General features: G+C 37.7%; 1 protein-coding gene across 1 annotated transcript; it reads left to right on the top strand.

Annotated features, from left to right (window-relative positions):
- The first annotated feature begins 5,375 nt into the window (after nt 1–5,375).
- Nucleotides 5,376–24,329, top strand: LOC117227228 (uncharacterized). The gene is made up of 5 exons (XM_033482308.2): nt 5,376–5,416; nt 7,852–7,978; nt 11,068–11,273; nt 12,851–12,958; nt 22,089–24,329. The coding sequence occupies exons 1-5, from the start codon at nt 5,391–5,393 to the stop codon at nt 22,222–22,224; spliced, it is 603 nt and encodes a 200-aa protein (XP_033338199.1). The 5' UTR covers nt 5,376–5,390; the 3' UTR covers nt 22,225–24,329.
- The last annotated feature ends 300 nt before the right edge of the window (nt 24,330–24,629 follow it).

Below are 24,629 nucleotides of genomic sequence, written 5' to 3'. Positions count from 1 at the left end.
AACAATGGAAATTACATCGTTCGGTGAATATCGACAAATCTATTGAGAATGTGTTATTTTCTGTTAATTCAAAAACGGGCGGACCTGTTCGGTGGACCAAATATTTATCTACGTGTAACTACGTGAGCGATGCGAGTAAATCGGACAGCTGTTATGATCGTCTGTGTGCAATGCATCAGAGACCCCGTGAAATTAATTGCATTTCAGCAAACTCGCGATTATGATACGCGAATTCTTAGACGGAAGCTCGACAAACGCTATCAATCGAGCACCGATTTTGTCGAAATCGGTTGACGTCGTTACGAGTTACAAAGAATTAAAGACAGGAAAAATCGTAGTTTTTTACGGCTTTCGTCAAAACATTGTGAGGAATCCAGAGATTTTCGCACGGCTCAACGTCAGCTGCTTCACTCTGCGTTAACCGATTTCGACACAATTTTCAGTTTGCGTATAGGTTGTCGAGATCTGCAAAACGCATTTTTCACATTTTCATTACAAGCTCTCGCATAAAAGAGTAAAAAAAACGTGTATTTTTTATTTGTTCGCCGTTTCAAGTGATAGCAAAATTTAAAGAAGGTATTTGAGTTATTGTACAGTAAGCTGTTACCTGTAACGTCTCCAAAAAGATTCAAGTAATTTTTAAGGGTAGTCGAATACTTTTCTATCCATTGTACGTGTATTGCCTCGGATGGGACCTACTTTGCCGACCTAACTAAGTAGTTAATAAGTGTTTCACGTACAAGTTGTTGGTTAAATGTACAGCTTCATGTTATGTATCAGTGAAGCACTTCAGGTTGCTTATATTCAGAGCAAATACGATAAATTTTTCACACATAAGTTTTCAGAATTAATTAAATAACTGAGCCGTGTAGTTTGAAAGTGACCCAACTCCATTTATACTTACATCAAGATATTTACTATTGATAATGCCGAAAAGCAGGGATGAAGGTAATTTCAACTAATTAGTATTTACAAGTTAACCTAATTTTTGGGACAATTGCGTTAGTTGAATAACCTGTACGTTTAATTAATATAAAAAACTTAAAATTTAATATTAAATTTTAGAAATTATTTCATTAAAGTAGCTTTAATGTGGTTAAAAATTGTCCAAACTTTAGATAATAATGTGGAAATCATAGATCGTAAATTTTTAATGTTCGTTCCCCAGGATTATTACAAGATTATTAAAAAGTGTCGGAAGGGTAATAATTTCATTGTAAATGAAATGAGACAGGAAGATTTTGTATCAACAAAATTATTAGAAGACGCAATTTTTAAAAGGGCAAAGAATTCTGATGGAGAATCAGTAAACTGGTTAAGAATATGTTGGATGCGTTTTGTCAGAAATGAACCATATAAAATTTTATATAAGACATCAATGAATGAGGATGAAAATTTTAAAGTCCTGAATTTATTACCACGTCGGGGCACATCAAGAAAGTTCGAAAATATTGTATTGACACCATTGTATAAAACTATTAGACAAATTACAACAGCAAAATTTAAGGACATAATTGACCTATTACGATACATACCACCAGAACATCATGATTTCTTCAAATCACTTTTACACGCACAAAATGTAGACGAATAGTAAATTGTTTTGTAATAAATTTATGTTTGTAATTTTCTATGTTCTGTAATTAAAAAATGTTTTAAATCGCATAAATTATGTTTCCGAAGTGCTTTCAAGATATGTAAAACAAATTCAGTATTGTTTTTTTCAATTTGAAACATCTTAAATTATGTTGAATGGACTTGGGCACCTTCAAATTTTATAATGAATCTGGCTGTTAATTTTGAAAGTGGCCCAACTCCATTCTTGATAAGAAAACGCACGTTATTTACTTAATAATTGCCACTACTTTAACAGGAACTTCAAATTTAACATCCTTAGATACGCTTAAGCAGTATGACTCATTAGTATCCTATACGTATATTTTTAAATTCATTGAAACGCAAAACTTTAAATATCTCGATTTGAAGATAAATGGAGTTAGGCCACTTTAAAAATAAGCGGCTCAAATATGAAAGTATGTATTTTATTTGCAAACAATTCCGGGTACCTTTTTCTTTACACAACGAGCGAATTGGACAGCTCTTGTGATCGTCGGTGTGAAATGTGTTGTGGACCTTGTGAAATTAATTGCATTTCGGCATACTTGCGAGCATCCTCGTAACCGAAGGAACGAACGACAGTTTCCTCGTGTGTGCAGTTGCGCGGACAAGTTTCGCGTCGATTAATCGTATCACGACGAGAGGGGAAAAGCTGCTTGCACGCTTTCGGATGTCGATACACATTTTTCTCGCGTTGCTGGTCGAACGAACCAGCGTCGTGCCTGCGGCTCGCAACAACGGGTTGTTCCTTCGGGGATTTGCTCGCGTGTTGCAGTTTATTATCGTGTTCGAGTCGTTAAGCGGACGTGCGCGGCTCGTTCGCCGAGAACAGCTCGTTGCCGCGCGCGAGCGGCGTGTATTGATGTAAACGAGAAAGGGAATTAAAAACGAGAATAATCCCGGCAAAGTGGCCTCATTTACGCATGCATGGTTTCACCCCGGCCCAGCATTTTAACCGCGACCCACTCTCGCCGTATTTTTCTTCTTTTCCTTTTTTTTTCTCCACGCGAGCCGCCGCGAAATCGGCGAAGTTTTTTCATCAACGCAACCAGTATACCCGCGATCTCCGACGCTCGCGATCGCAATTGCGTTCTCGCGATCCATAGCCTAGATCTGCGAAAACGTTCCGTCCGGATGCTTGGATTAGGGTTGGAACGGGCAACGCGAGCATTGCCTTCTAACTGCCACATCGGTGTCCATAAACGACACAGAAAATCAGAACAACTTGTTTAATCATATAGAAGCACAGTAATTTCTCCCAGAAATGTTAAATTTCGGGTTGCTGTGAATTTCTCAGTGCTCGTCCTACGCCTATGTAATTTATTGCTACGTCGATGCTAAGGATCGACGGAGTTGGCGTGGAGTAATCATCGATGGAGTAAGCACGAGATGCGGTACGCGACGCGAATTCCCGGAAGACAACAAAAAATGGTTTGTTTGGGTGTGAGTCAGGTAAGAAAAACCGCGGAGTTACAAGGTACGTGATAAGTACTACGTACGTGACCGTCGAATCGTGGCACGTGGCCTCCGAATTGCCTCCACGTCGTGTCACGTGGCCTCCGAATTGCCTTCGAATCGTGTCACGTGGCCTCCGAATTGCCTTCGAATCGTGTCACGTGGCCTCCGAATTGCCTTTGAATCGTGTCATATGACCTTCGAATTGCCTTCGAATAGCCTTCGAATCGTGTCATGTGGTCTTCGAATTGCCTTCGAATCGAGTCATGTGGCCTCCGAATTGCCTCCACATCGTGTCACGTGGCCTCCGAATTGCCTTCGAATCGAGTCACGTGGCCTTCGAATTGCCTTCGAATCGAGTCACGTGACCTCCGAATTGCCTTCGAATCGAGTCACGTGGCCTCCGAATTGCCTTCAAATCGTGTCACGCGGTCTTCGAATTGCCTTCGAATCGAGTCACGTGGCTTCCGAATTGCCTTCGAATCGTGTCAAAAAATGAGAAATAAAAAAGGTAAGTCATCGTTTTTATTCTATCATTACAATGTATTTATATTAATGTACACCAGCATGTTGGCCGCTACCATCTTTGCCGACTGCCCCGAGTCGGGGCAAACGCGGCAAACAAGCCGCGAGACCCGAAGAATCGCTACTTAGTATTCTGAGAGAAATTATTGTAAAGACAAAATTTCTTACAGCTGCAGTAAATTCTCTCTAATTGACGCTCAGCTTGTACACGAAAATGAACAATTTCGGAAGAGGAGACACGATTATTCGAGCCTTACGGCTCATTTTTATGGTTACCGATTGTCAAGAACTATAACCGTACTTCTTCTTCCCAAGTTGTTCATTTCAGTTTCCAAGCTGGCGGTCAATTACGGAAGATTTACTGTATTGCTGTTGTATCCTTTCTTACACCTCGTACATCCTAATAAACTTTGGCTTATTTAACAACTTTGACTGCCAAGCCGCTATCTCAGAAAATCATGCAAAGTTAAGCTAAGATAAATTAAGTGGCATGAAAAAGATACTTTTATTTCGAACATGATGTAAGAAAAACTAAAAGACCATTCCTGAGACTGATACTGGTATTTTTCGGTTGTACCTTCTTAACATTTATAGAAACCAAAATACCGGTATGACGTCGTGCCGGTAAAATGAAAGAAGACCGTGGACGCGCCGCGATTATTAATCGCATTGTTGCGGTACGATCGATTATTCTAATATTGTAACCAAACCTGAAGTTCATATCGGTATTGTACCGGTAAATAATTCGGCATTTTTACCGGTATGGACGTCGCATATCGGTATACGTTCCGGTATTTTTACCGGTATGGACGTCACATGCCGGCATTAAAACAGATTATCGAAATAGCAAATACGGGTGTAATAACTGAAAACCTCAAAATATTTTGATTTTCAGTCTCTGGGCAGTTCTCCTACTTGCTATTATTGGAAAGATCAATTATCTGACTATAAATGTACGTGACAGTAATAACCAATCTTCTTCTACATTTGCGTGTTACTTTTCTCGATATTTTTAATTGTGTATTTTGTCCTTTTTATAAATTGATGCTATTAGAAGGATTGTTGATATTTGTGAATGGGCTTAATTAAATACTGATGATATACATCATTTTTGTGTTATTTAGAAAAAATCAGAAACATATATTCAAAAGAAGAGTTTTTGACATAAAATAAATGTGTATTCAAAATTATATTTATGTTTTGAAAGGGATCGTTCTAGCAAGTAAAGTGGAAATCAGTCTGTGATGAAGTTACCGAGATCTACGACAGGCATTTTTTAAATTTTTGTCACAGGCTCAGATAAAAAAGTTAAAAAGCTTAATTTTTTTGTTATCCCAAGTAATAGAACAATTAAAAAAGTCTAGTCTCTCTATCATCTAAACAAAATTCAAATTATTTAGTTGTGTTTTCAAAAAGTTATTAAGTTTTAGAAGGTGTACGAACACTTTTGTGAGCACTCGAGCATAGTTTGACTAATCAAAATTTGGTTATTGCAATCAGTTTAAGAATAAATCGCCTGTCTATTTTTACAGCTCATTAAAATTTTTACTGTAATGAACATGTTATCAACAAGTAGAATGTCCCGGTGAAACCGTTTCTTCATTTTCCATTCTCCCATTCCATTCTGCAATCGCAACGAACTGCTAATTGGTACCGTTCATCGGTTCGATGGTATAACAAAAGATTAACACTTTGGAACCGGTCTTTTCTCGAGCGTGGATCCGGAACCGCAACCTGAGGTTACAGATCAGTATCATTTGTTCGCGCTTATAGTCGCGGGTTCCGAATCCAGCATGCCGAGCCTTCGAGTAATATTTCCGTACGTTTCCCAATTAAACATTAATTTAATACCGTTTGGTATTTGCTACAAATTTTCCGTAATTATTTGCCAGAGGGAATTTGAAATCACCGCGCGCATTGGTGAAGGTAGAGTTATGTTCGTTAATTCGACGCATTTGAGTAATTGCTAGCAAGGTAAACCGTCGCGTCCTATTACCGGTCAATTGTTTCTTTGATATTATTAGAAGCTGCAAAAAAAATCCTGCATCGATCGGCCATAACAATTTGATTCTGTATTAAATTCAAGGGACACAGTGTTTTTCATTCATTCGGTTCGAAATTGTTGCGGGCGATAGAAACGCGTCAACTTCCACGAGCCGAATGTAACTTTTATTGATGGTCCGTTATAAATATTCATTTCACATTTGATATTCGAGCGGCCGAAGAAAAAGAATATTTGAGCGATATCAACAGCCAATATCCGACACTAGTATACCCGTTATAAAATATTCATATTTTCACGTGGCCAATAAACGACGCCGCTTTAACTTAAACCTCTAATCGAGTTTTTGATTTTTCGGTATGAAATTGTGGGCTCGTTTTATTTGTTATGCAGACGTGTCCTAAGAATTAAATTAGAAAAGGTATTAAAAAAAGGAACAAGAAAAAAATAAAAAAGTATTCTATAAGTTGTAAACTTTTTAACCTTAGATTTTTGTGGTAAATTTTAGATCGCGAATTCTCCACGTTGCCCGCGGTTGGCGGATTAATTAAGATAACTTTTACCATGGATAAAAAGTTATAAGCCAAGAGTTTCGGCAGTTGTTTCGAAAAATATTGGCTTTTAAATCACAGGAAAAGTTTTATCATGAGATGTAATTTCACGGAGAGTTGGCAAGTGATTTGAAACTTTTCATCCGTGTAGTATGTCATAATACTTTTATGAGTATTTACGTTGAAAACACTACAAAATTCATGGTGCGCGTGCGCGTGTGTACGTTCTTATACGTGTTTATTGTTAAAACGAGCGTTGCTCTGATTCGTTCGCAGTATTCTTCGGCGAAGGTAGATAACATAATAATTTTTGTAAATTTGTTTATGGTACGGTACGAAGCGTCTAACGTTATAATATTTTTATAACAGTTTTTTATACAGTTTTATTTGTTTTTTCATTTCATCTTGCCCAGAATAAAAGCTGTTTCATATTAATCGGAGTATTAATTTTAATAAATAATATTAATAATATTAATAATACTAATAATATTAATAATATTAATATTAATAATATTAATAATACTAATAATATTAATAATATTAATATTAATAATATTAATAATACTAATAATATTAATAATATTAATAATAATAATAATATTAATAATACTAATAATATTAATAATATCAATAATATCAATAATATCAATAATATTAATAATGTCTCCACTGCATTAAAAAATGAATACCTCTGCAATTCCTTTTGACTAACATCCACCACTCAAACATATCGTTAATAAATTAGATGTTGGTGTGACTTTAACGCTTTAAATAAAAATAAATAAATATATATTGCTATCGTTTACATCAAACTATACGTATATAATATATTATATATATTGACAAAATAGTAAATACTTAAATTGCAAGCTTCCATTAATTTGGCAGTAATTTTTTAATACAATGAAACAGGATAAGTCATGTGAAATGTATGTGCAAAAATGTATACAAATTTTAGAACAATCGGTCATGCGGTTCTCGAAATTTTATCTGCAAATTCTCCTCTGTTGCGAATAAGACTAAACCAAGAAACGATGAATTAGAACTGTATGAAAATTTGTTACGTTCGAGACAAAAAAATAACTAAATATATCACAAAAAAGAGTTATGTGCCATAACTTCGAAAAGAAAGTTCACGAGTTGTTAAATTTTGCAAAATTTACAAGAAAATACCTGCCGTCCGAAATTCACAATTTGCACAAGTGTGACTATCATTTGGAGAAGAAAAGATATCGCTCATAAGTATAAGTATCCTTTTCTGCTAAAATGCCGGAACGTAACTAGATGCAAAAAGGAATCAACCCACCGAAGTTGTCACGGTAAAGAATCCCTTAAAAAGGGCAACGGGAAAGGAAGTTGACACGTTGAGAGTTCGTAAAGGGTGTAGCGAAGAAATAGCGATCCTGAACTTAGTAGCCCGATGAATTTTCATCCCCTCGGGGCGAAGAAGCTTTAATTTCGTACGACCGGTCGTTCATTTGTAATGCTAATTAAGGGTACTTCCCGTGTCGGCCGCGATATATCGCGGAAAATTAAAGACCGGTCCCGGGCGATTTGCATTCTCCCATTGACTCTCTGTTTTCTATTTCCGAGCGGTACTCGTGCGTGTAAACTTTTACGCGCCGCTTCGTCCCACCCGACGAAGTTTACGAGCGCGTGCTTTTTACTGTTCCGAAGGAAAGCGAACCTCTTTCCCCGCAGGTTTCTCGCGTTCAATCTGGCGCTGTTACTCCGCCAGGTTTCTTCGAAGTCCCCGAATTCGGAGCTAGCCGAAATTCTTCGCCGACCGATCCGGGCCCTCATATTTCCGGAAGAGAGCACCAGCGGTGTAAGTACGATATGCGAGAATTGATTTTCCCGTTCCCAGACTCGTCCACGATCTGCAAAGGTCGAGAGAAATGATTTCTTCGACCCGAAGTCAATTTCTTGCGACCTAACGCAGAGAGCTATAGAACAAACCCGAGCATATTTTATTTAAAATGAAAATAAGATATACTGTAAAGTCTCCCTAATTGACGCGCGCTCAGCTTGTGCACAAAAATGGACAATTTGGGAAGAGGAGATACGATTGTTCGAATCTTGCTGCTCGTTTTTATAGTTACCGATTGTTAACAACTACAAAAACGAGCCGCGAGGATGCAATGATCTTACTTCCTCTTCCCAAATAGTCCATTTTTGTTTACAAGCTGAAGGAAAATCAGGGAGAATTTAACTATTTTAAATAGTTAATTTCAAACTGTTATTTCGTATACTGTTATTTGAAAATGAAAATGATATCGATCCATTTGAAATAACAGCAAGTTAAAATATAATAATTCATTTCGTTACTTTTTTATTTCAGGTACGACGAAAGATTTACAGTAAATTCTCTCCAATTGCTTGTAAACTAAAGTGGACAGGTCTCGTGGTTCATTTTTATACTCGCCGATTGTCAACAACTATAAAAACGAGGCTCGAACAATCGTAGCTCCTCTTCCCAAATTGTCTATTTTTGTTTACAAGCTGAGGGACAATTGGAAAGAATTTACTGTAATCCTGAAAATAATATGCAACAGGAAGAAACCTATGTGCCATTTTGCTTTAAGTAAAACTCTCTCTTTATAATGATATAACTCTTCAAGCGATATGGTAAAGAGGGGTGTTATTCTGCAGAAAGAATGTTTCTTATCATGTTTTAAGAATCTTTCTTGAAAGATTTGAAGTGAACTAATAAGTACATCGCCATATAATTTGTAAGAAGAATTTCACGATTATCTACATAATTAGATAATAATATAATTATAATATATATTATAATAATATGTCATTTTATTTTCCAGTTGTTATGTCAAGGTTATGTCAATATATATATAATATATATTATAATAATATGTCATTTTATTTTCCAGTTGTTTGAAATAATTATTTGGGATAATCGTGAAATTCTTCTTACAAATTATATGGCGATGTACTTATCTCAGTTCACTTCAAATCTTTCAAGAAAGATTTTTAGAACATGATAAGAAACATTCTTTCTACAGAATAACACCCCTCTTTACCATATCGTTTGAAGAATTATATCATTATAAAGAGAGAGTTATCCCAAATAATTATTTCAAACAACTAGAAAATAAAATGACATATTATTAATATATATATAATAAAGTAACATGTTATTTAAGATAGTATTTCTAATAATGTCATTTCAAATGTGGCTAGGTCTGCCATGGAGTGCAATGACGATTTATTATTCAAACAGAGGCGTGCTTATGGATAAGTTATCGATATCTTATCGATAAGTGACATCATTTGAAATTATACTTGTAATTACTATCGTAGATCTACTACATCAAACTGCTATATTTAAAACTACTGCAGCTACAAGATCGGTATTTGCACAAATAACAGGATTGGAGACAGCATTTGCTGGGTGAAGAGACATTACTTTTTAAGACAATAGAAACGGCTGGCTTCAATTTGCATATTATCCAATTTAATCAATTTCCATAAGTACGTAACAATTTAATTAACCCCTGTATAATAACGAGTCAGTGCCGTGATGAAAATTTCAAACAATATGAATCATCGGTGGAAGAAATGAATTATTGGTTCACGATTCAAATTATACATTTCACTAAAAATGTATGCGTACGATGAAACAAAAACGGATATCGTAACGACCATGATCGCAATACGGCCGAGGATAAAGCGACGGTACGCACTGCACATCATATTAATGAGATACAGCTATTTAAAATGAATTTTAATATATGTTTATAAATATTGATACCCAATACTGCATGAATGCCAGGATATGATTGAATGCCAGGATATTTGCGATACGAACGGTTTTACTTGAATGTTACCAATTTTTACGTTGATAGATTGGGACGTGGGAAATGTTTAAATTTCCAGTTGATATAAAATTAATCTATTTCGAAAATATCTCAAATGAAATTCATGAGGAGGGTTCAATAATCCGTATGGAATGAAGTTTCAGATATTAATAAATTTTTTTAAAGCATTATTATGCTCGTTGAACTTTTCTCGATGTTCCATATAACGGTATACGATGCATTATGTATATAGCGTTATATTTGATAAGAGATCAGAGAGGCATTAATTATATTATTAGTATTTATTTTTAAGTACTGTTCACTTCCATCGTAGTTGTCTAATACACGTATAAAATTATTTCTCGATTTTAACACTTTATCGACCGCTAGCCTATTTATCTGCTTTTCGATTGCCAATGTTTATCGACCGCTAGCCTATTAATCGGCTTTTCGATTGCCAATGCTTATCGACCGATAGCCTATTAATCGACTTTTAGCTATCGACGGTTTTTGCTTCTGTACTGTTTTGTTAGTAGCTAACCTCCTGTATGCTGACCTCCCCATATCCTTATGAATTATAATTATAATTATTATTATTATTTATTATTATTTTTAAAGGAATAAGCACAACACAATGAATAGCGAAAATTTAGCCGGTACTGGGAGCAAATGCGCGCACGACTAAGCCAGTCCTTACTGAGTGGCAGCCTCAACCACGACCGGACGATAAAGTGTTAATAAACGTTTAAATAATTCTTCGAACTATTTTTATTATATAATTTCATTTGACATATTTTTATACACATATAGTTTGTATTATATGTACTTTCAAATATTTTATTTATTTTCTTACACATTTGGAGAATAGCGTGCAATACTATCACACTTTAATCTTAAATATAAAACTGTGAACAATATAAGATATCATTGTGGATTTTCAAATACATAAAAGCAGGCTCTGACTTCAGCTATAAGACAGGACCCAGCATAACAATATATTCGAACGTGAATTTGCTCCTAAACGTAATTTTGAAAATGCATGGGACAGCGAAACGATTTGCAAAGAAGTTTCTGAAAATAAGTCGACGTATGTTTATTTCAGTTGTTCCTGGCATTGGCGGTGCCTCTGGAGGATCCGTACAAATCGATCTCCATCGCAAACTTTTTCGAAGCCACCTACAATCTACCAACAAACGTAACCGACGAGTATTTTTGGACGCAGACCGAACTGGCGAGAAAGAGGAGAAGTGTGAGCAGAAACCTGGACAGAGCCACGGTCTACCAGCTCGTGGAAAATAAGTTTATCAGGTGAATTCGCGGCTGATATACCTTGTCCTTCGTTCCCACAGTAATGTATAAAGGACATATCGCGTAATTGTTTATATTTCAATGTAGAGTGAATACAGAAAATATTAAGCCAATGTGCTATACAATACATCGTACAATCTGTTGGACAATGCGATGAGAAGGAAAAGAAAATATGAAATAGCACTGTCTGGACAAAAATATAAAACTATGAATGGAAATTACCCTTTATTTTGATGAAACGCGATGTTAAATATCAACTTAATATTTCGGTATATATCTGTTTTAACACGTTCCGTGCCGAGCTTTTTTTACTCGAATCTTCACACTTTGATATTTTACTAAAACTTGATGTATTACGTGCAATTATTAATTCTCGTACACATAACAACGTAACAAAAACTTATCAACGCCCATTCTTGCGGTGGAAATTGATTCTTCGGTTCTAAATTTCTTGTAAACAATTTGTTCAGTTCACTAAGTAAACATGCAAGCGTGTACCATCGATGGTACACGTGGCACGGAACGTGTTAACTTGTATTACATTTACCAATCGTTTCCACATCGCGTTAGACTGATTACGAAGATTTCGAATATAATCTATTAAATCTGGATGTTACGTTCTTCTTTTATTATAAATCGAAATAAAATTCGATCTTCAGTCATCGATATTTAAACGTTAAGGTAAAGGCTGGCATACAATAAATATAAAATTTCTTTCTCGTATACGATTATATTCGTGACAAAGAAGTGCTAATCAACTTCTCAGACGGTGGAAGTAATAACGTCATCCATCAGGATCATTCGAGTTGAATGTTTTTTCGTCATTAAAAATGACTTCAAATTTGTCATCCAATGGACATATTCGCAAGTTAATCTTAATCGTGCTGCTTTATGGCTCTCGGTTGAGGAAGGCAATCGATTTAATTTTTGTGTTCAACATACTCGCTCTTTTTGTAAAAATCGATATGTAGTTTTTAAATTAGCTTTTATTACTACTTTCTTAGAATTTCCGTGCCCCCTATTTTCACCTTATAGGCATCTCCTGAAATTACTGTGCTTCTAGTAATAACGTTTCCGATCTGTTTTTCTTTTCTCATAATATTGTTTTCGCAAAGTCAGATTAGGTTGGATTACACGGTCTAATACAAGAGGACATTGAAATACGGACAAGTTCTAAAATCTGATCCTATATCCAGATTTATTTAAAAAATACAAAAATTAATAATTTTCTATCGTTGCAATAACTGTGTTTCTTTGAATAACGTTTCTCTACATTCAAATATAAACAATTACGGAATACGTCGAGTATTACATTTCTTTTTCCAGCACTGTAAATTCTATATTTTCCATTTAGTCTTTAACAACCGATTTTTTTTTACCGGTAAAGACCGATGGTCGCTCGTTGTTTAAGCTGGCGGCCACGTTCGCTTCACGTTCTCGCGGAAACGGGCGGACGAACGAAACTGTTACGCGTACAGAAACGTATAGACACACTTACAGACACTGACCTAGAAGTCGCAGTGGGTCAGAGACGGTCTTATTTTATTTTTCGCTTTGCTTCTCCGGTTTCTGCGCAGCTACGGGTATCAGGGTCACGAGTGTCTGCTGAGGGCAATTTGCGAAACTTCGGAGCATTCCCTGAGACATAACGGGCTCATCGGTGACATTCTGCACGTGATCTTCACGTAAGTTTCCCTACGTTTCCTAATCCGCTAAACGGCCAACTTCTTTGCGCCGCGATTTCTCGTACTGGCGCAACCATAAGCGGAACTTCGATCGAATACAATAGATTTTGGAGTACGAATTCCTAAATATTCATTTTAAATTATATTATAAACATAATTTTTTCCGTTGACTCTATCTAGATTGTTTATTTTAGCGTTACAAATAGTCTAACAAACTGTCCAACTTTGTGCAATTATATATCACTTTATAGTGATCAATTACGTCAAATCAAATTACTAGACTATATCTAACACACAGGGGAGGTGAAGTAACTTTTTGAAAGAAGAAAATGGTGAAGAAATTGTTGTCAAGCGTTTGTTAAACTTTGACAAACGAAAAAGAAAGAATGTCAAAGAGATGTACAAAAAGCGAGATGAAGAGAGTTATTGTATAATAGCATTATATAATAAGAGAACATCTACCACATAATGAGGAGATATGTTAGCAGTTTTTTTACATTTAGTTAAAGAACGAGTCAATTTTATCTTAACTCTTATTGTACAAATTCTTTGAATAATTGTATACGTTAACGCTAAAATCAACCACAATATATTTCCGTCCAGACCGTTTCCGAGGCAGGCGATCGTTAGACGCATACGTCGGACGAATACGTCGACGCGTGTATAGGAAATAAATACCGCTTTTATCGCAGTTCCCTCTCCCCCAATGAGAGACGAGATCAGCTGGCGCGAGGCGGCCGAGCCAATGAGCGGAATTGGGCTTGCGAAGCAGCCAAGCCAATGAGCGGTCGAAGCCCAGTTCCGCTCATTGACTCGGCCGCCTCGCCGCCAGTTAATCTCGCCGCTCATTGGTCACAGTTTTTCGTTAATAACTCGTAAACGAAGCCGCGGACTGCATTTTCGCTGAGGAAAAAGTTACTCGAAACGACCTCAGGAACCCCTTATTCCCCGCTTGTACAATAATTTTGGAACACCCTGTAGAGTAGCTAAGCGCGCAATCATATATCTCTAATTTTTCCACAAAATCGTAATTGAGGGTGACGCAATAGTACCTTGCGTTTAAAAAGACGGATATTAGCAGCGGGTCTCAAATGAATCTAAAAATTCACCGGTATTAATAACAGTGATATTCAAAACCGTTTCAAGCGCTGTCTCGAAGCCGCTCATCACGTCGGTCGTCAGGTCCACGACCGGCGCGAGGCATTGTTCGCGCGGAGCGTATAACGCGGCGGCGAAAGGACTCTGCTGGAAATTTCGTCTGCTCGACCTCCTTTTCGCGCGACGGCGATGGAAAAGAACAAATTACAGCCGGAGACCTTTTTTCGGGCGGTCGAAGGCGGCGCAAATTGGAGTAGATACACAGGGGCCGTGTAGAAAAGTAAATTTGGTTTAGCATTCTCGCTTCTCCCTCCTGCTGTCAGCCAACTCTTCCTTCCGTTCGCTCGCTCGCTCGCTCGCGTGCCCGTGCTCGTTCCCGCGCGCGCGCGCGCGTGCCTGCGGATGCTCTTGCATCCCCGGTAGCTTCGTTGCATGCATGTGTGCGTGCGAGCGTGTACACGTGTGTAGGCGCGTTCGCGAGAGGACCATCACGGGTGGATAAACTCTCGAGCCAGGGACGTATGAATAAAAAAAGAGGACCCGCAGGCGGCCCGTGACGGCGCATTGTCGTCGTCCTCCGCGTCGACGACGTCCTATATCCTCCTCGTCGGGGAATTTCCGAGCGGTTTCCCGGCCACGAGGAAGAAAATGGACTGGCCCAGGCGGGGAGCGAGCCTGTATTAGAACTAGGACCGTCGAGAACGTTCTTTCTCCGCGTTTTTGGATCATTTATGGAGCGCGCCGCGCGGACGGTGCCGGTTTTCGCGTTCCTTCGACGAGGTTGCGGCCGTTTACGCGATTCGGCGAGCTTACGAGCCGCTTCGATGCGGCACGAAACCAGCCTTCGCTTTTGATCCACTATCGTCCCGGCTTATGCCGACGCTTCAAAGCCCATTTTCTCGTAAGCGGAACTTGCGTAAGGATACCCTGCTTCTGGAACGGCGATCTATGAAAGTTGTAGTTCGTAAACCTGTGACCACAAATAAGAAAGTACCTAACAAATAATTTAAGGCTTCGTCTGCGTACGCGAAGACAACAGAATACTAGTTCATTGGTTCGAAAATAACCTTGAAATCAGTAACAATTATTTCACCGACAACGGTTTTATCGACTCGATTTCGGCGACAGCGTATTTCTCCGGCATACCGACATATTGAAATCGCTGACAAATGTTTGCATCGACTCTCGTTCGATCGAGAAATTTTATTATCGACACTTCGTGTATAAGAAGTGCTGGAATAGAGACAGTCTGTTCTACTAGGTGTGTGCAGAAAGTGGCAAAAGTGGAAGTAGCTGTGAGTGCGGAGGAAGAGTAAGTGCAGTACAGTAATGTCTCTCTGATTGACGCTCAGATTATCCACAAAAATGGACAATTTGGGAAGAGGAGATACGGTTATTCGAGCCTTGCGGTTCGTTGTTATAGTTACGAATTGTCAACAACTATAAAATCGAGATGCAAGACATGGATAATCGTATCTCCACTTCCCAAATTGTCCATTTTTGTGCACAATCTGAGCGTCAGTTGGGATGATTTTTTGATCGTTTATTTTTATGTCCCGTTACTGATTTTTTTACAAGATCTTTTCAAATAATTGTTATTTTCGGTCCCCGATTGCCGATGAAATCTGCGTCGACGAAACCTGTGTCGGCGATTTCTATGGGATCTGTAATTTTGAAAGGTCGCCGATCCAAAAACAATGTGTTCTTTTGTAAGGTGGCCTTGCCGGATCGATCACCGCTCCACGACGGACAAAATCCGTTCGTCTGTTCAGTTTTTCACTTTACAGTTACACGAAGCGCCACTATACGGAAGCCGCGCGTTAAATTATTATTGCGAGCCTTGGAAAGAACGTTCTCAAAGTTTCCTCGGCGGGAAAGGAACCCGCGGTGATTCATGAAAGAAAAACCGCGGCTGCAACGGGCCACGCTGGGGAAAAGAAACCGGCAAACGCGGACCAAGAGAAACAGAGGCGCGAGGAAAGAGGCGGCTAGGCGGGGGGTGGGGCGGGGGTGTAAGGCGTCGAAAGTGAGACAGAGAGGGAAGGAGCGGGTTTTGCGAGGAAAATAAAAATTGCAAATGAGGTTTGTTTTGCCGTTGAAGTTGTTATCGCGAGGAGACGCGCGCAGGATGCATTGTCCTTGCTAGGAAACTCTTTCGTCTGGTCTCACGGGTAATTTGAGGGAATAGTACCGGCTAAGAAGGTATGAAAAAACCATGGGAGGACTGGTTATTTTCTCTTCTCGTCCACGGACGTGTCGTCTACGTGCCCTGTCTCATTGTTCGGTAAAATTCCAATGTTTATGCATTTATTTACGACGCGCGCGGGCGACCGAAGTTCGCTGTGGCGAACAGGTACGTAAAATGTACTCTATTCGTTGATATCTAATTTAAAAACTGCTCAAACATTCGTTTCTGCGTGCGCATCCGGACGATGTTCAATTTCAGTGATAGTTATAATAATTTTATTCGTTGGTGCCATTTGGCAATGTAGTAAAGTTAAATGAATCGATGTAAGCGAAAATGAGCACGGTATTTTCAAAGAAATTTGAGAAGTGATAAGAGGAACGGGCTACTATAAGCTCTACGAAACCGTAGAAAATAACAACGTGTTATTTCAGTTTTCTCTTTCGGCTACAATATAATAGAATATTTTAGAATACTTAGAATTTTTAGAATAATTTAAAGATTTTTTTTTAATATAATTTTCAGATGCACAAAATGGTGCACAAGATAAGCCGCCCAATAAATCTGAAATTCCTGGATAACTTTACGGAATGTACAAGTTCGAACAAAACAAAAAATATCCTGAAATTCAGAAAATTTGCAGACTAAAATAAAATAAAATTTAGATGCTGATATAATCGTGAAAGAACGGGAAAGAAAAAAGTGTATAAACGATTTATATACATAGATGCGGTGACCATTTACTCTCCATGTTGCTACGACATTATTGCAATTATATGATATGTAGAATCAATTGTTTCTGTTTGTCAAGTGTTTTGCTTACTTACTTGATAAATTATTCGATAAAGCGTCGCGTCAAAGTATAGCTGAGATATTACAACGGCGAAGCGAGTTCTGGATTGACAGAGAGGAAAGTGCATGCCACAAAGGGTCGCCGTAATAAATGAATTTCTATTTTCGAGATTCCAGCTACTGTAGACCGTCGTACGAAATTTTATATTTGCATTAAACATGCGCGGTCTAAATGAAGCCGACGAATAAACGAACACGAGAGCCGGGGTCTCCCGCTCGCGAAGTAATTGCTGCAGCTACCGTAAAGGATCGGCGTTTTCCTCGAGGGTGTCCTTCTCCTCGAGAAAGAGAGAGAGGAGAGAGAAAATTTTCAAAATTGTACTAGCAAACAACGTTTGTTCTCGCGGATCGCCGTTCGTTTCTCCTTTGACGCTGGGTCCGGAGCAGCAGCGAATTTTGCAACAAACGTCGAGAAGCACTCTCTCTCTTCCTCTCTCTCTCTCTCTCTCTCTCTCTCTCTCTCTCACCCCTCCCCTTCTCGTTCTCCCTGCTTTCCTCTCTCGTGAGCGCGTCCACGTGTTACGGGTCAGGTATTTTTAAGCTACCCGGCACGCTCTGATAACAAAATCGCATTGTTTTTCGAGAACGTACCTCCGGCGCGGAACTCTTTCTGTGATAATGCGGATAGGAGAAACGGGGTGCTCTTTCCCTGCCTTCTCGCGATTTTCTCGCATTTCTCGAACGAATTCGCGTTCCTTTGAGTTCTCCCGAGTTCGGTCGTTTCTGAAATCGAGTCTGATCCGACTCCAAACAACGGCGGGCTACTTTTGCGATCGTAGGACGGTGCGCGAATCGCGACGTTGCACGGCGGAGTATACGTCCTGAAAAACCGGTCAGGAGTCGATTTAAAAAGCTTCTGTTAAATGTAAAATTTTTCCATTCTGTGACAGTCGAATTATATTGAAAACTATATTCTTCTCGATATCTTTTACTTGATTCATTGCTTCGTTAAAAGTAAAACGTTTTTGCAATATTGTTTCCCTTTTAACTGGTTTCTAAATTACTGTGCACTCTTTACTGAGATTATTTCACTTTATTATTTTATTATTTATTATTATATTATTATTTATTATTTATTATTATATTATTATTTATTATTTATTATTATATTATTATTTATTATTTATTATTATATTATTATTTATTATTATTTTATTATTTTACTTTATTATTTTACTTTATTATTTACCAAGTTTACTCTGTATAGAGGTATTTTAGGTGAATGTGTATAATGATCATGGACATTTATAGATTTATTTGTAAATTTTTCTCTTGCGCATTTTTCCCAAGTTACATCAAATAATTGAATTATTGAATTATTTAATAGAGCGCGGGAGCGTAATGCACAACCGGTAAAAGTTCAATTAAATGTACAATTAAAAAAATGACAGATACTTTATGTTTGTACAAAAATCGCTGTATCACTGTAATCGCTATATCGCTGTAATCGCTATGACGTAATAATACGTTAAACACTGTTTCGCGCTTCGACGTTCGTCACTTACATTACGCATTCGCTCTTTCTCTCTCACTCTCGTGCGTTCTCTTTGTTTTGCACATCCATACCTCGCACTCAAATAGTCACATTCGCACCTTGCCTTTTGACAACAATTCGGAAAGCCACGGAGACCTTGACAAATTAAACTTTACAACTGGACCGAAAATTATATCCTCAAATATAAGCAACACGATAGTCAATGTAATAGAAATATACAGTGTAAGTGTTAGAATTAAAAACTATTGCTGTTGTGCATTAACATATTATCTATCAGCAAATTATTAAAAAAATATTATTAAAAAAATTAACAAATTATTTAGGAACTACAATAGTCTCATTCGTGATTCTTGAAATTATTTAAATTACTACATATGATGTAACAAGATTTTTCGATATTCTTATTTAAGAGAAAATTGTCGAGATTCTCTTAGGCACAGTTTAGTCATTGAAAAGCTTATTAATAGTTATTAACTTACATTAATTCACGACAGCAATATAATTTTCACTTGTTACTCTTACAAATTCAGCACATACACACACGCGCGCGCGCACATTCACATACACTACAATACTAAAAGGAAAATAACACAAATGAGAGGTTACAGATTTCACATTGCTTCTAGTACGCGGGTGCTCTCTAAAAAGAGATAAGTTTTTGCTTAACATAAATTTTCAGGAATCTGTTCTTAAGGACTGGAAATTATATAAATATAGTCGGTCTACAGAGATGGCAAGAAGAACTCCGTTTATTTCCATACAATTTTCTCCTCCGGATCCTCAATTACGCTCCACCTTTTAACCTTTTAAGGCAACATTGAATTCCGAGTGGTTTTAAGCTCGCCGACTGACCTGGAATTCCTTAAATTCAATTCCTGGATGAACCGCGTAACGCCGAACAGAAATTCGAGGCATTGGAATTGCCACAGAATGCCCTATAACATCGTTCATTCTCATTTTTGGTCTCTTGTTTTCCCATCATTCGGGACATAGATCTGGTTTGACGATATCGTCAGCGAATATCGCCTCTTTGGCGATTTATCGCGGTCGCCTCTTTTCTTTATTATTTTCATGAACACATTTTGTCCATTCAATATATCAGGGAAATATTTATAAGAGGCTCCCTCGTGGCATTATAAAGTGTAGGAGAGTATTAACACTTCATCTACCGGCTTTCATATTACAAATTACAGTACATTCTCTTTAATTGACACTTAGATTATGCACAACAATGGAGAATTTGGGAAGAGGATATACGATTATTCGAGCCTTGTGGCTCGTTTTTATAGTTGTTGACGATCGGAAACTATAAAACGAAGCCGCAAGGCTCAAATAATTGTATCTCTTTTTCCAAAATTATCCATTTTTGTGCACAATCTGAGCGTCAATTAGGAAGAATTTACTGTATTTGAGTTAATATAATGTAACAGCTTCCTTTAAGATAATTATATAAAATATAATTATCGAGCTCTTCTTAGGTTAGTAGTTCAGTCATGAAAAAGGCTGTGCGTAGGCTTCTGGTAAATGAAATGTCAATTTAAAGTTTGATCAATTTATTAACACGTTCAGTGCCATATCGGTCATACAGGATGAACAAGCTAACTTGATCACTCGGAATTGAAAGTTTTACTCGTTTGAATGAAAGAACGCCAAAGAGACGCAATGTTTGGTTCAAAGGTGCAAATATTAGGATAATCAGAAAATTTGATTTGAAATTCATCGATTTATAAATTTTGTTGCAGTCGAGGTCACGCAAAGGTCACTGTGTAATAGGACATATAGAATAGGTCTTGACCTTAGTTATCATGTCAAAAAGATAAAAATATATGCTCCCGTTAAAAAGAACTATTTATTATAGATTACAGATCTGTATGCAAATCCCAATTTTCGTAGCTCGTTTTATGAAAATCAGAGTACGACAAAAATTTCCTTCGTGTTGCTAAAAGATTCTTCACTGTAAACAGATGATAAAAATGCTAACAGTTCGTAGTATCTATCCATAAATGCATAAAGATCTGCAGTCTAATTTACCCTTTAAAACAAAAACTGTTTCCCTTTACCTTTTCTGTCTAACTTCTTAAAACAAGCAAAACATTTAAAATGATCAATTCATTGCAACTGGTCCAATCTTTAAAGAGTTACTCCTTTTTAAAAGGTGACCGAATATTGTAACGAGTAATTGTACATGCAATTTGTACACTATTTGTTAAAAAAATAAGATACTTTCAAAATAACAGGTTTATATCGCGAAAACCGCGATTACGAAAAGGACATTAGAAAGCATCGTATCCTTTTATTTTCTTTCTGATCAAATGTCAATCCACTTTTCCGTGCACCCGTACTCGAATGATATACCAAACTAGTACAGAGAAACATAGTTATCATTATATATATGTTACCGTGAATGACCGAAATTGGAGAATGTCGACTTTCACCGGTGAATGTCAACAGATACCAAATACGTCGGTGAAAGATCGAATATTTCATTACATTGTTGTGCATTCGGACCCTCTCCGGTGTGTGTCGACAATCACAGATATGCTCTGGTTGAGGTCCAAAACCTGTCATTGCAAAAGGAAGTGTTCCACAAATAAATGCAGTTGTAAAAGCAAGGGACTCTTGTGCAATTCAAAGTGTCATAATAGTTGAAGTTGTTGCAATAAATAAGATTTGAATCGCATAAGTAAGTAATTTTTTTATTACTATTATTTTCTTTTCTCATGTAGAATGTACCGTGTATTTTAAATTCTTGGTCATTCCTTTCAGAAAGAGAGGCGAAAAAGTTACGTCACCCTTGTGGCGTTTTATAGCGACTGAATTACGGAGAAGAAAATATCAATCTCCAACATGTTCAACATTCACCATTAGTGCATGGTGAATGTCAACATTTACCGGTGTAAGTCAGAAATAAGGGTATTTAGCAAATATTTCGGACGTACACCAAGCGACTATGTGAATGTTGACATTCACCGGTGAAAGTCGACATTCTCCAGATTTCGGTGTTTCACTGTAACATATATATATATATATATATATATATATGCACACTGTGAAAGAACCCCCCCAACAGTAGAATATTTCCAGCAAAACGAGCTTCTTCGGTGCTCAAAGTCAATAAACTAAAATCGAACGAGTTCCAAGAACTAGAAAATTGGAAGGCCCATGGACGAGAAAGAGCCCAGTACCCTATTGTGCGACGCTGTGGATCCGGTCTAGACATACAACCAATCGTTCCCAGCCTACGTTTTTCCAGGCTGCCGAGACTCTCGAAGCGCTCTCGATTACCGAAAACCCGAGTCCTGGCTTTAAATTGGCCAGGAGGAACGGCGTCCCGCGACGGCGGCGACTTAATGGCCGTTCGTTAACGAGTCGTACCGCGATACGCGGAGCTCGTTACCCTGGCCCCGTATCGCGGATGAGAACAGAAAGCCCCCTTATTATCGTCCGGACGTATGTACGTAGCCGTGCACATATACAGGTTCCACGATTGTTGTTTTCAGACCGACGAGCTCGCGACACGAGGAACTGCCGCAGGACATTCTTCAAGCTGAAGTGGTCGGACGTAATGGAGGCTGCTCGAAGTACCAACCGCAATGCCCCGTGGGACTCTTCGACTTGATTGGAGTCCTCGGTTGAGCCCTGAAAAACCAGCGCGGCACACCGCCCCCGCCGAGTAAACAGTTCGATTTTATGCCTCCGCTTCAGCCAGCCACTCGACGAACGCTCGAGGATTCCGGCTATTGTGTACTCGGCTGATTGATCGACTCGTATCTCGCCTTGTATCTTCGCTAAGAACGCAAAGCATGGGAGACCGAAGCGAAAAGAAACCTATCGATCCGAAACGCTCGTACGCGCGGATCCTGCTGGTTTGTAACTTGTTTGACCCGGCCCGACTCAAACCCGAACCCTAACCTGAACTCGAACCCGTCAGCCACCCGAGGTCTCGACGAAGCCCATCGAAGTTAAAGCCGGATATTTTCGAACGACAACTTCGCCAAGTTTACGCGAAGTTTCGCGAGTGTGTTCAAAGGATGGGGTAGTTAAAGGTATGCGCGCGATAAGTCGCGTTAAGAGCGTTCGCGCGAATCCGATCTTCCGGTTGCGTTAGCGTCCATGAGTATCGGGATATCTGGCGAATTTAGGTAGATTATACAGGGTGTTCGCGATTTTTGAGACATTTAGGTCAATCTGACAAAGAAATGTTTCGAATGAAAGTTATTCAGCACTTTGATGGGAATAAAGTGCATTAGTAAAAATTGTGAGAAATTTTGTTATCAAATAAGAAACTAAAGACACCTTGACTTTTTTAAAATAGCACTATGTATTTTTAGCTCCATATTCTTATGGTTGATGAAAAAATGAATTTAGTGATCCACCTTACAATGACCTTCGGATGATCTTGAGCTCAGAAATGAATGTAAACTGTAAACACACATCTTTAATTCGATCTTTTGTTTACAGTGCGTAATAATTTATTATAATAATAGTAATGCTATAGGATAGATCCGGAATAGTTTGACTACCGGGAGAGATCGACCAGTATTGATACTTTAAAACCAAAGCAAGATAGGGCTCTGTGTGATGTAAACAATGTAATGTAATGTAATCTTGTCGTGTAATCTTATTTGTGGCCCCACAGTGACAATTGTTATAAACTGAAAATAAAAATAAAAAGCGTGTTAAGATTGTTTACATTGTAACTGTTTACATTCAGTTCGAAAGTATCATTTACTATGAATTACGTTTACGTTTCATTGACGCGTAGGAAACTTAGTTTCTTAGTTATTGCCAATTTCTGAGCTCAAGGTCGTCCGAAGATCATTGTATGGTGGATCAATGAATTCATTTTTTCATCAGCTATAACAATATGGAGTTAGAAGTACATAATGTTATTTAAAAAAGTCAAGGTGACCTTAACTATTTTATTGAATAAAAAATGTTTTCGCAATTTTTATTAATGCGCTTTACTCTCAACAAAGTACTGAATAACTTTTATCCGAAACATTTTTTTGTCAGATTGGCCTAAATGTCTAAAACATCGTGGCGACCGTTACGGTGAACACTCTGTTTAGGAGCATGTGAGAACTTCTCTTTTTAACTCTTTGCGCTCGAATTTATTTTAACCTTAGAATGTGGTGTACGTCAAAGTCACTTTGTATCACTGCAACAGTAGTGGCTTGACGGCAAATTGACTCGATATCAATAATCGTGACTTGGCAACGAACTCACTCCGTGACGATAGTGATGACTTGAGATTACTATTGAGACGGAATCAGTTTGACGTCAAGTCATCATTATCGGATATGGAATCTAAGTCACGTCGAGTCACCGCTATTGATACGAAACTAATTTGTCATCGAGTCATCATTATTGCAGTCACTGTATTAAATTGTAACTTGTCGGCTTTGATTTTGTCGATTATAAATTATTTTAATATTTTGAAGTCTTTGGGCTGGTAACTCGGTAATAAACATGTCCATGAAATGAAAGTTGATCAAATTGTTGCACATTAGTCTGCGGTTGTTTTTGCGTTTAATGGTACTGATCATTTCTAAGGATTACAGTTTATAATACGAATATAATATCGCTTTCTTTTTAAGCGAATGTAATCATTAATCAGGGGAAAAAAAGTTGTATTTAATTCCAACTTCTATTGTGAAGATCTTCACTCAATTCTCTGCAAGATCTAGTTACCACAGAGAGACAAGAGTGCACAAATAAATAATGTTCTTACTGCGAAATTATGTAACAACACTTATCCCTTTCCTACAAATAAGTACACACGTTTATATAAATGAAGAAATATATGCAAAATAAATTGGTTCTCTTCGTATCATCTTTATATAAGTATTTTCATAATTTTAGCTTTACTATGACGGTTTTTAAATTTCTTAGAAAAGTTCTTTTTCAATATTTATGTATTCCAAGATGGTTATATTGGTACGTTTTACAAATACATGCAGTGCTATTTTTAATAAACGATATATGAGATGAACATGTTCCTTCAGATACGTGTCAGCAATGAAAAGATAATAGAAGAA

Source organism: Megalopta genalis, chromosome 8 (assembly GCF_051020955.1).
Source record: "Megalopta genalis isolate 19385.01 chromosome 8, iyMegGena1_principal, whole genome shotgun sequence".
NCBI lineage: Eukaryota > Metazoa > Arthropoda > Insecta > Hymenoptera > Halictidae > Megalopta > Megalopta genalis.
The sequence above is the reverse complement of the archived record's forward strand: the minus strand, read 5'-3'. Positions and strand labels throughout refer to the sequence as shown.

Excerpts from the sequence above, each read along its gene's own strand:
- LOC117227228 (XM_033482308.2), top strand. The coding sequence starts at position 5,391 with ATGCCGAGCCTTCGAGTAATATTTCC. Across the intron at positions 5,417-7,851 it reads AGCCTTCGAGTAATATTTCC|GTTTCTCGCGTTCAATCTGG; the intron begins GTACGTTTCCCA and ends CTTTCCCCGCAG. Across the intron at positions 12,959-22,088 it reads ATTCTGCACGTGATCTTCAC|ACCGACGAGCTCGCGACACG; the intron begins GTAAGTTTCCCT and ends TGTTGTTTTCAG.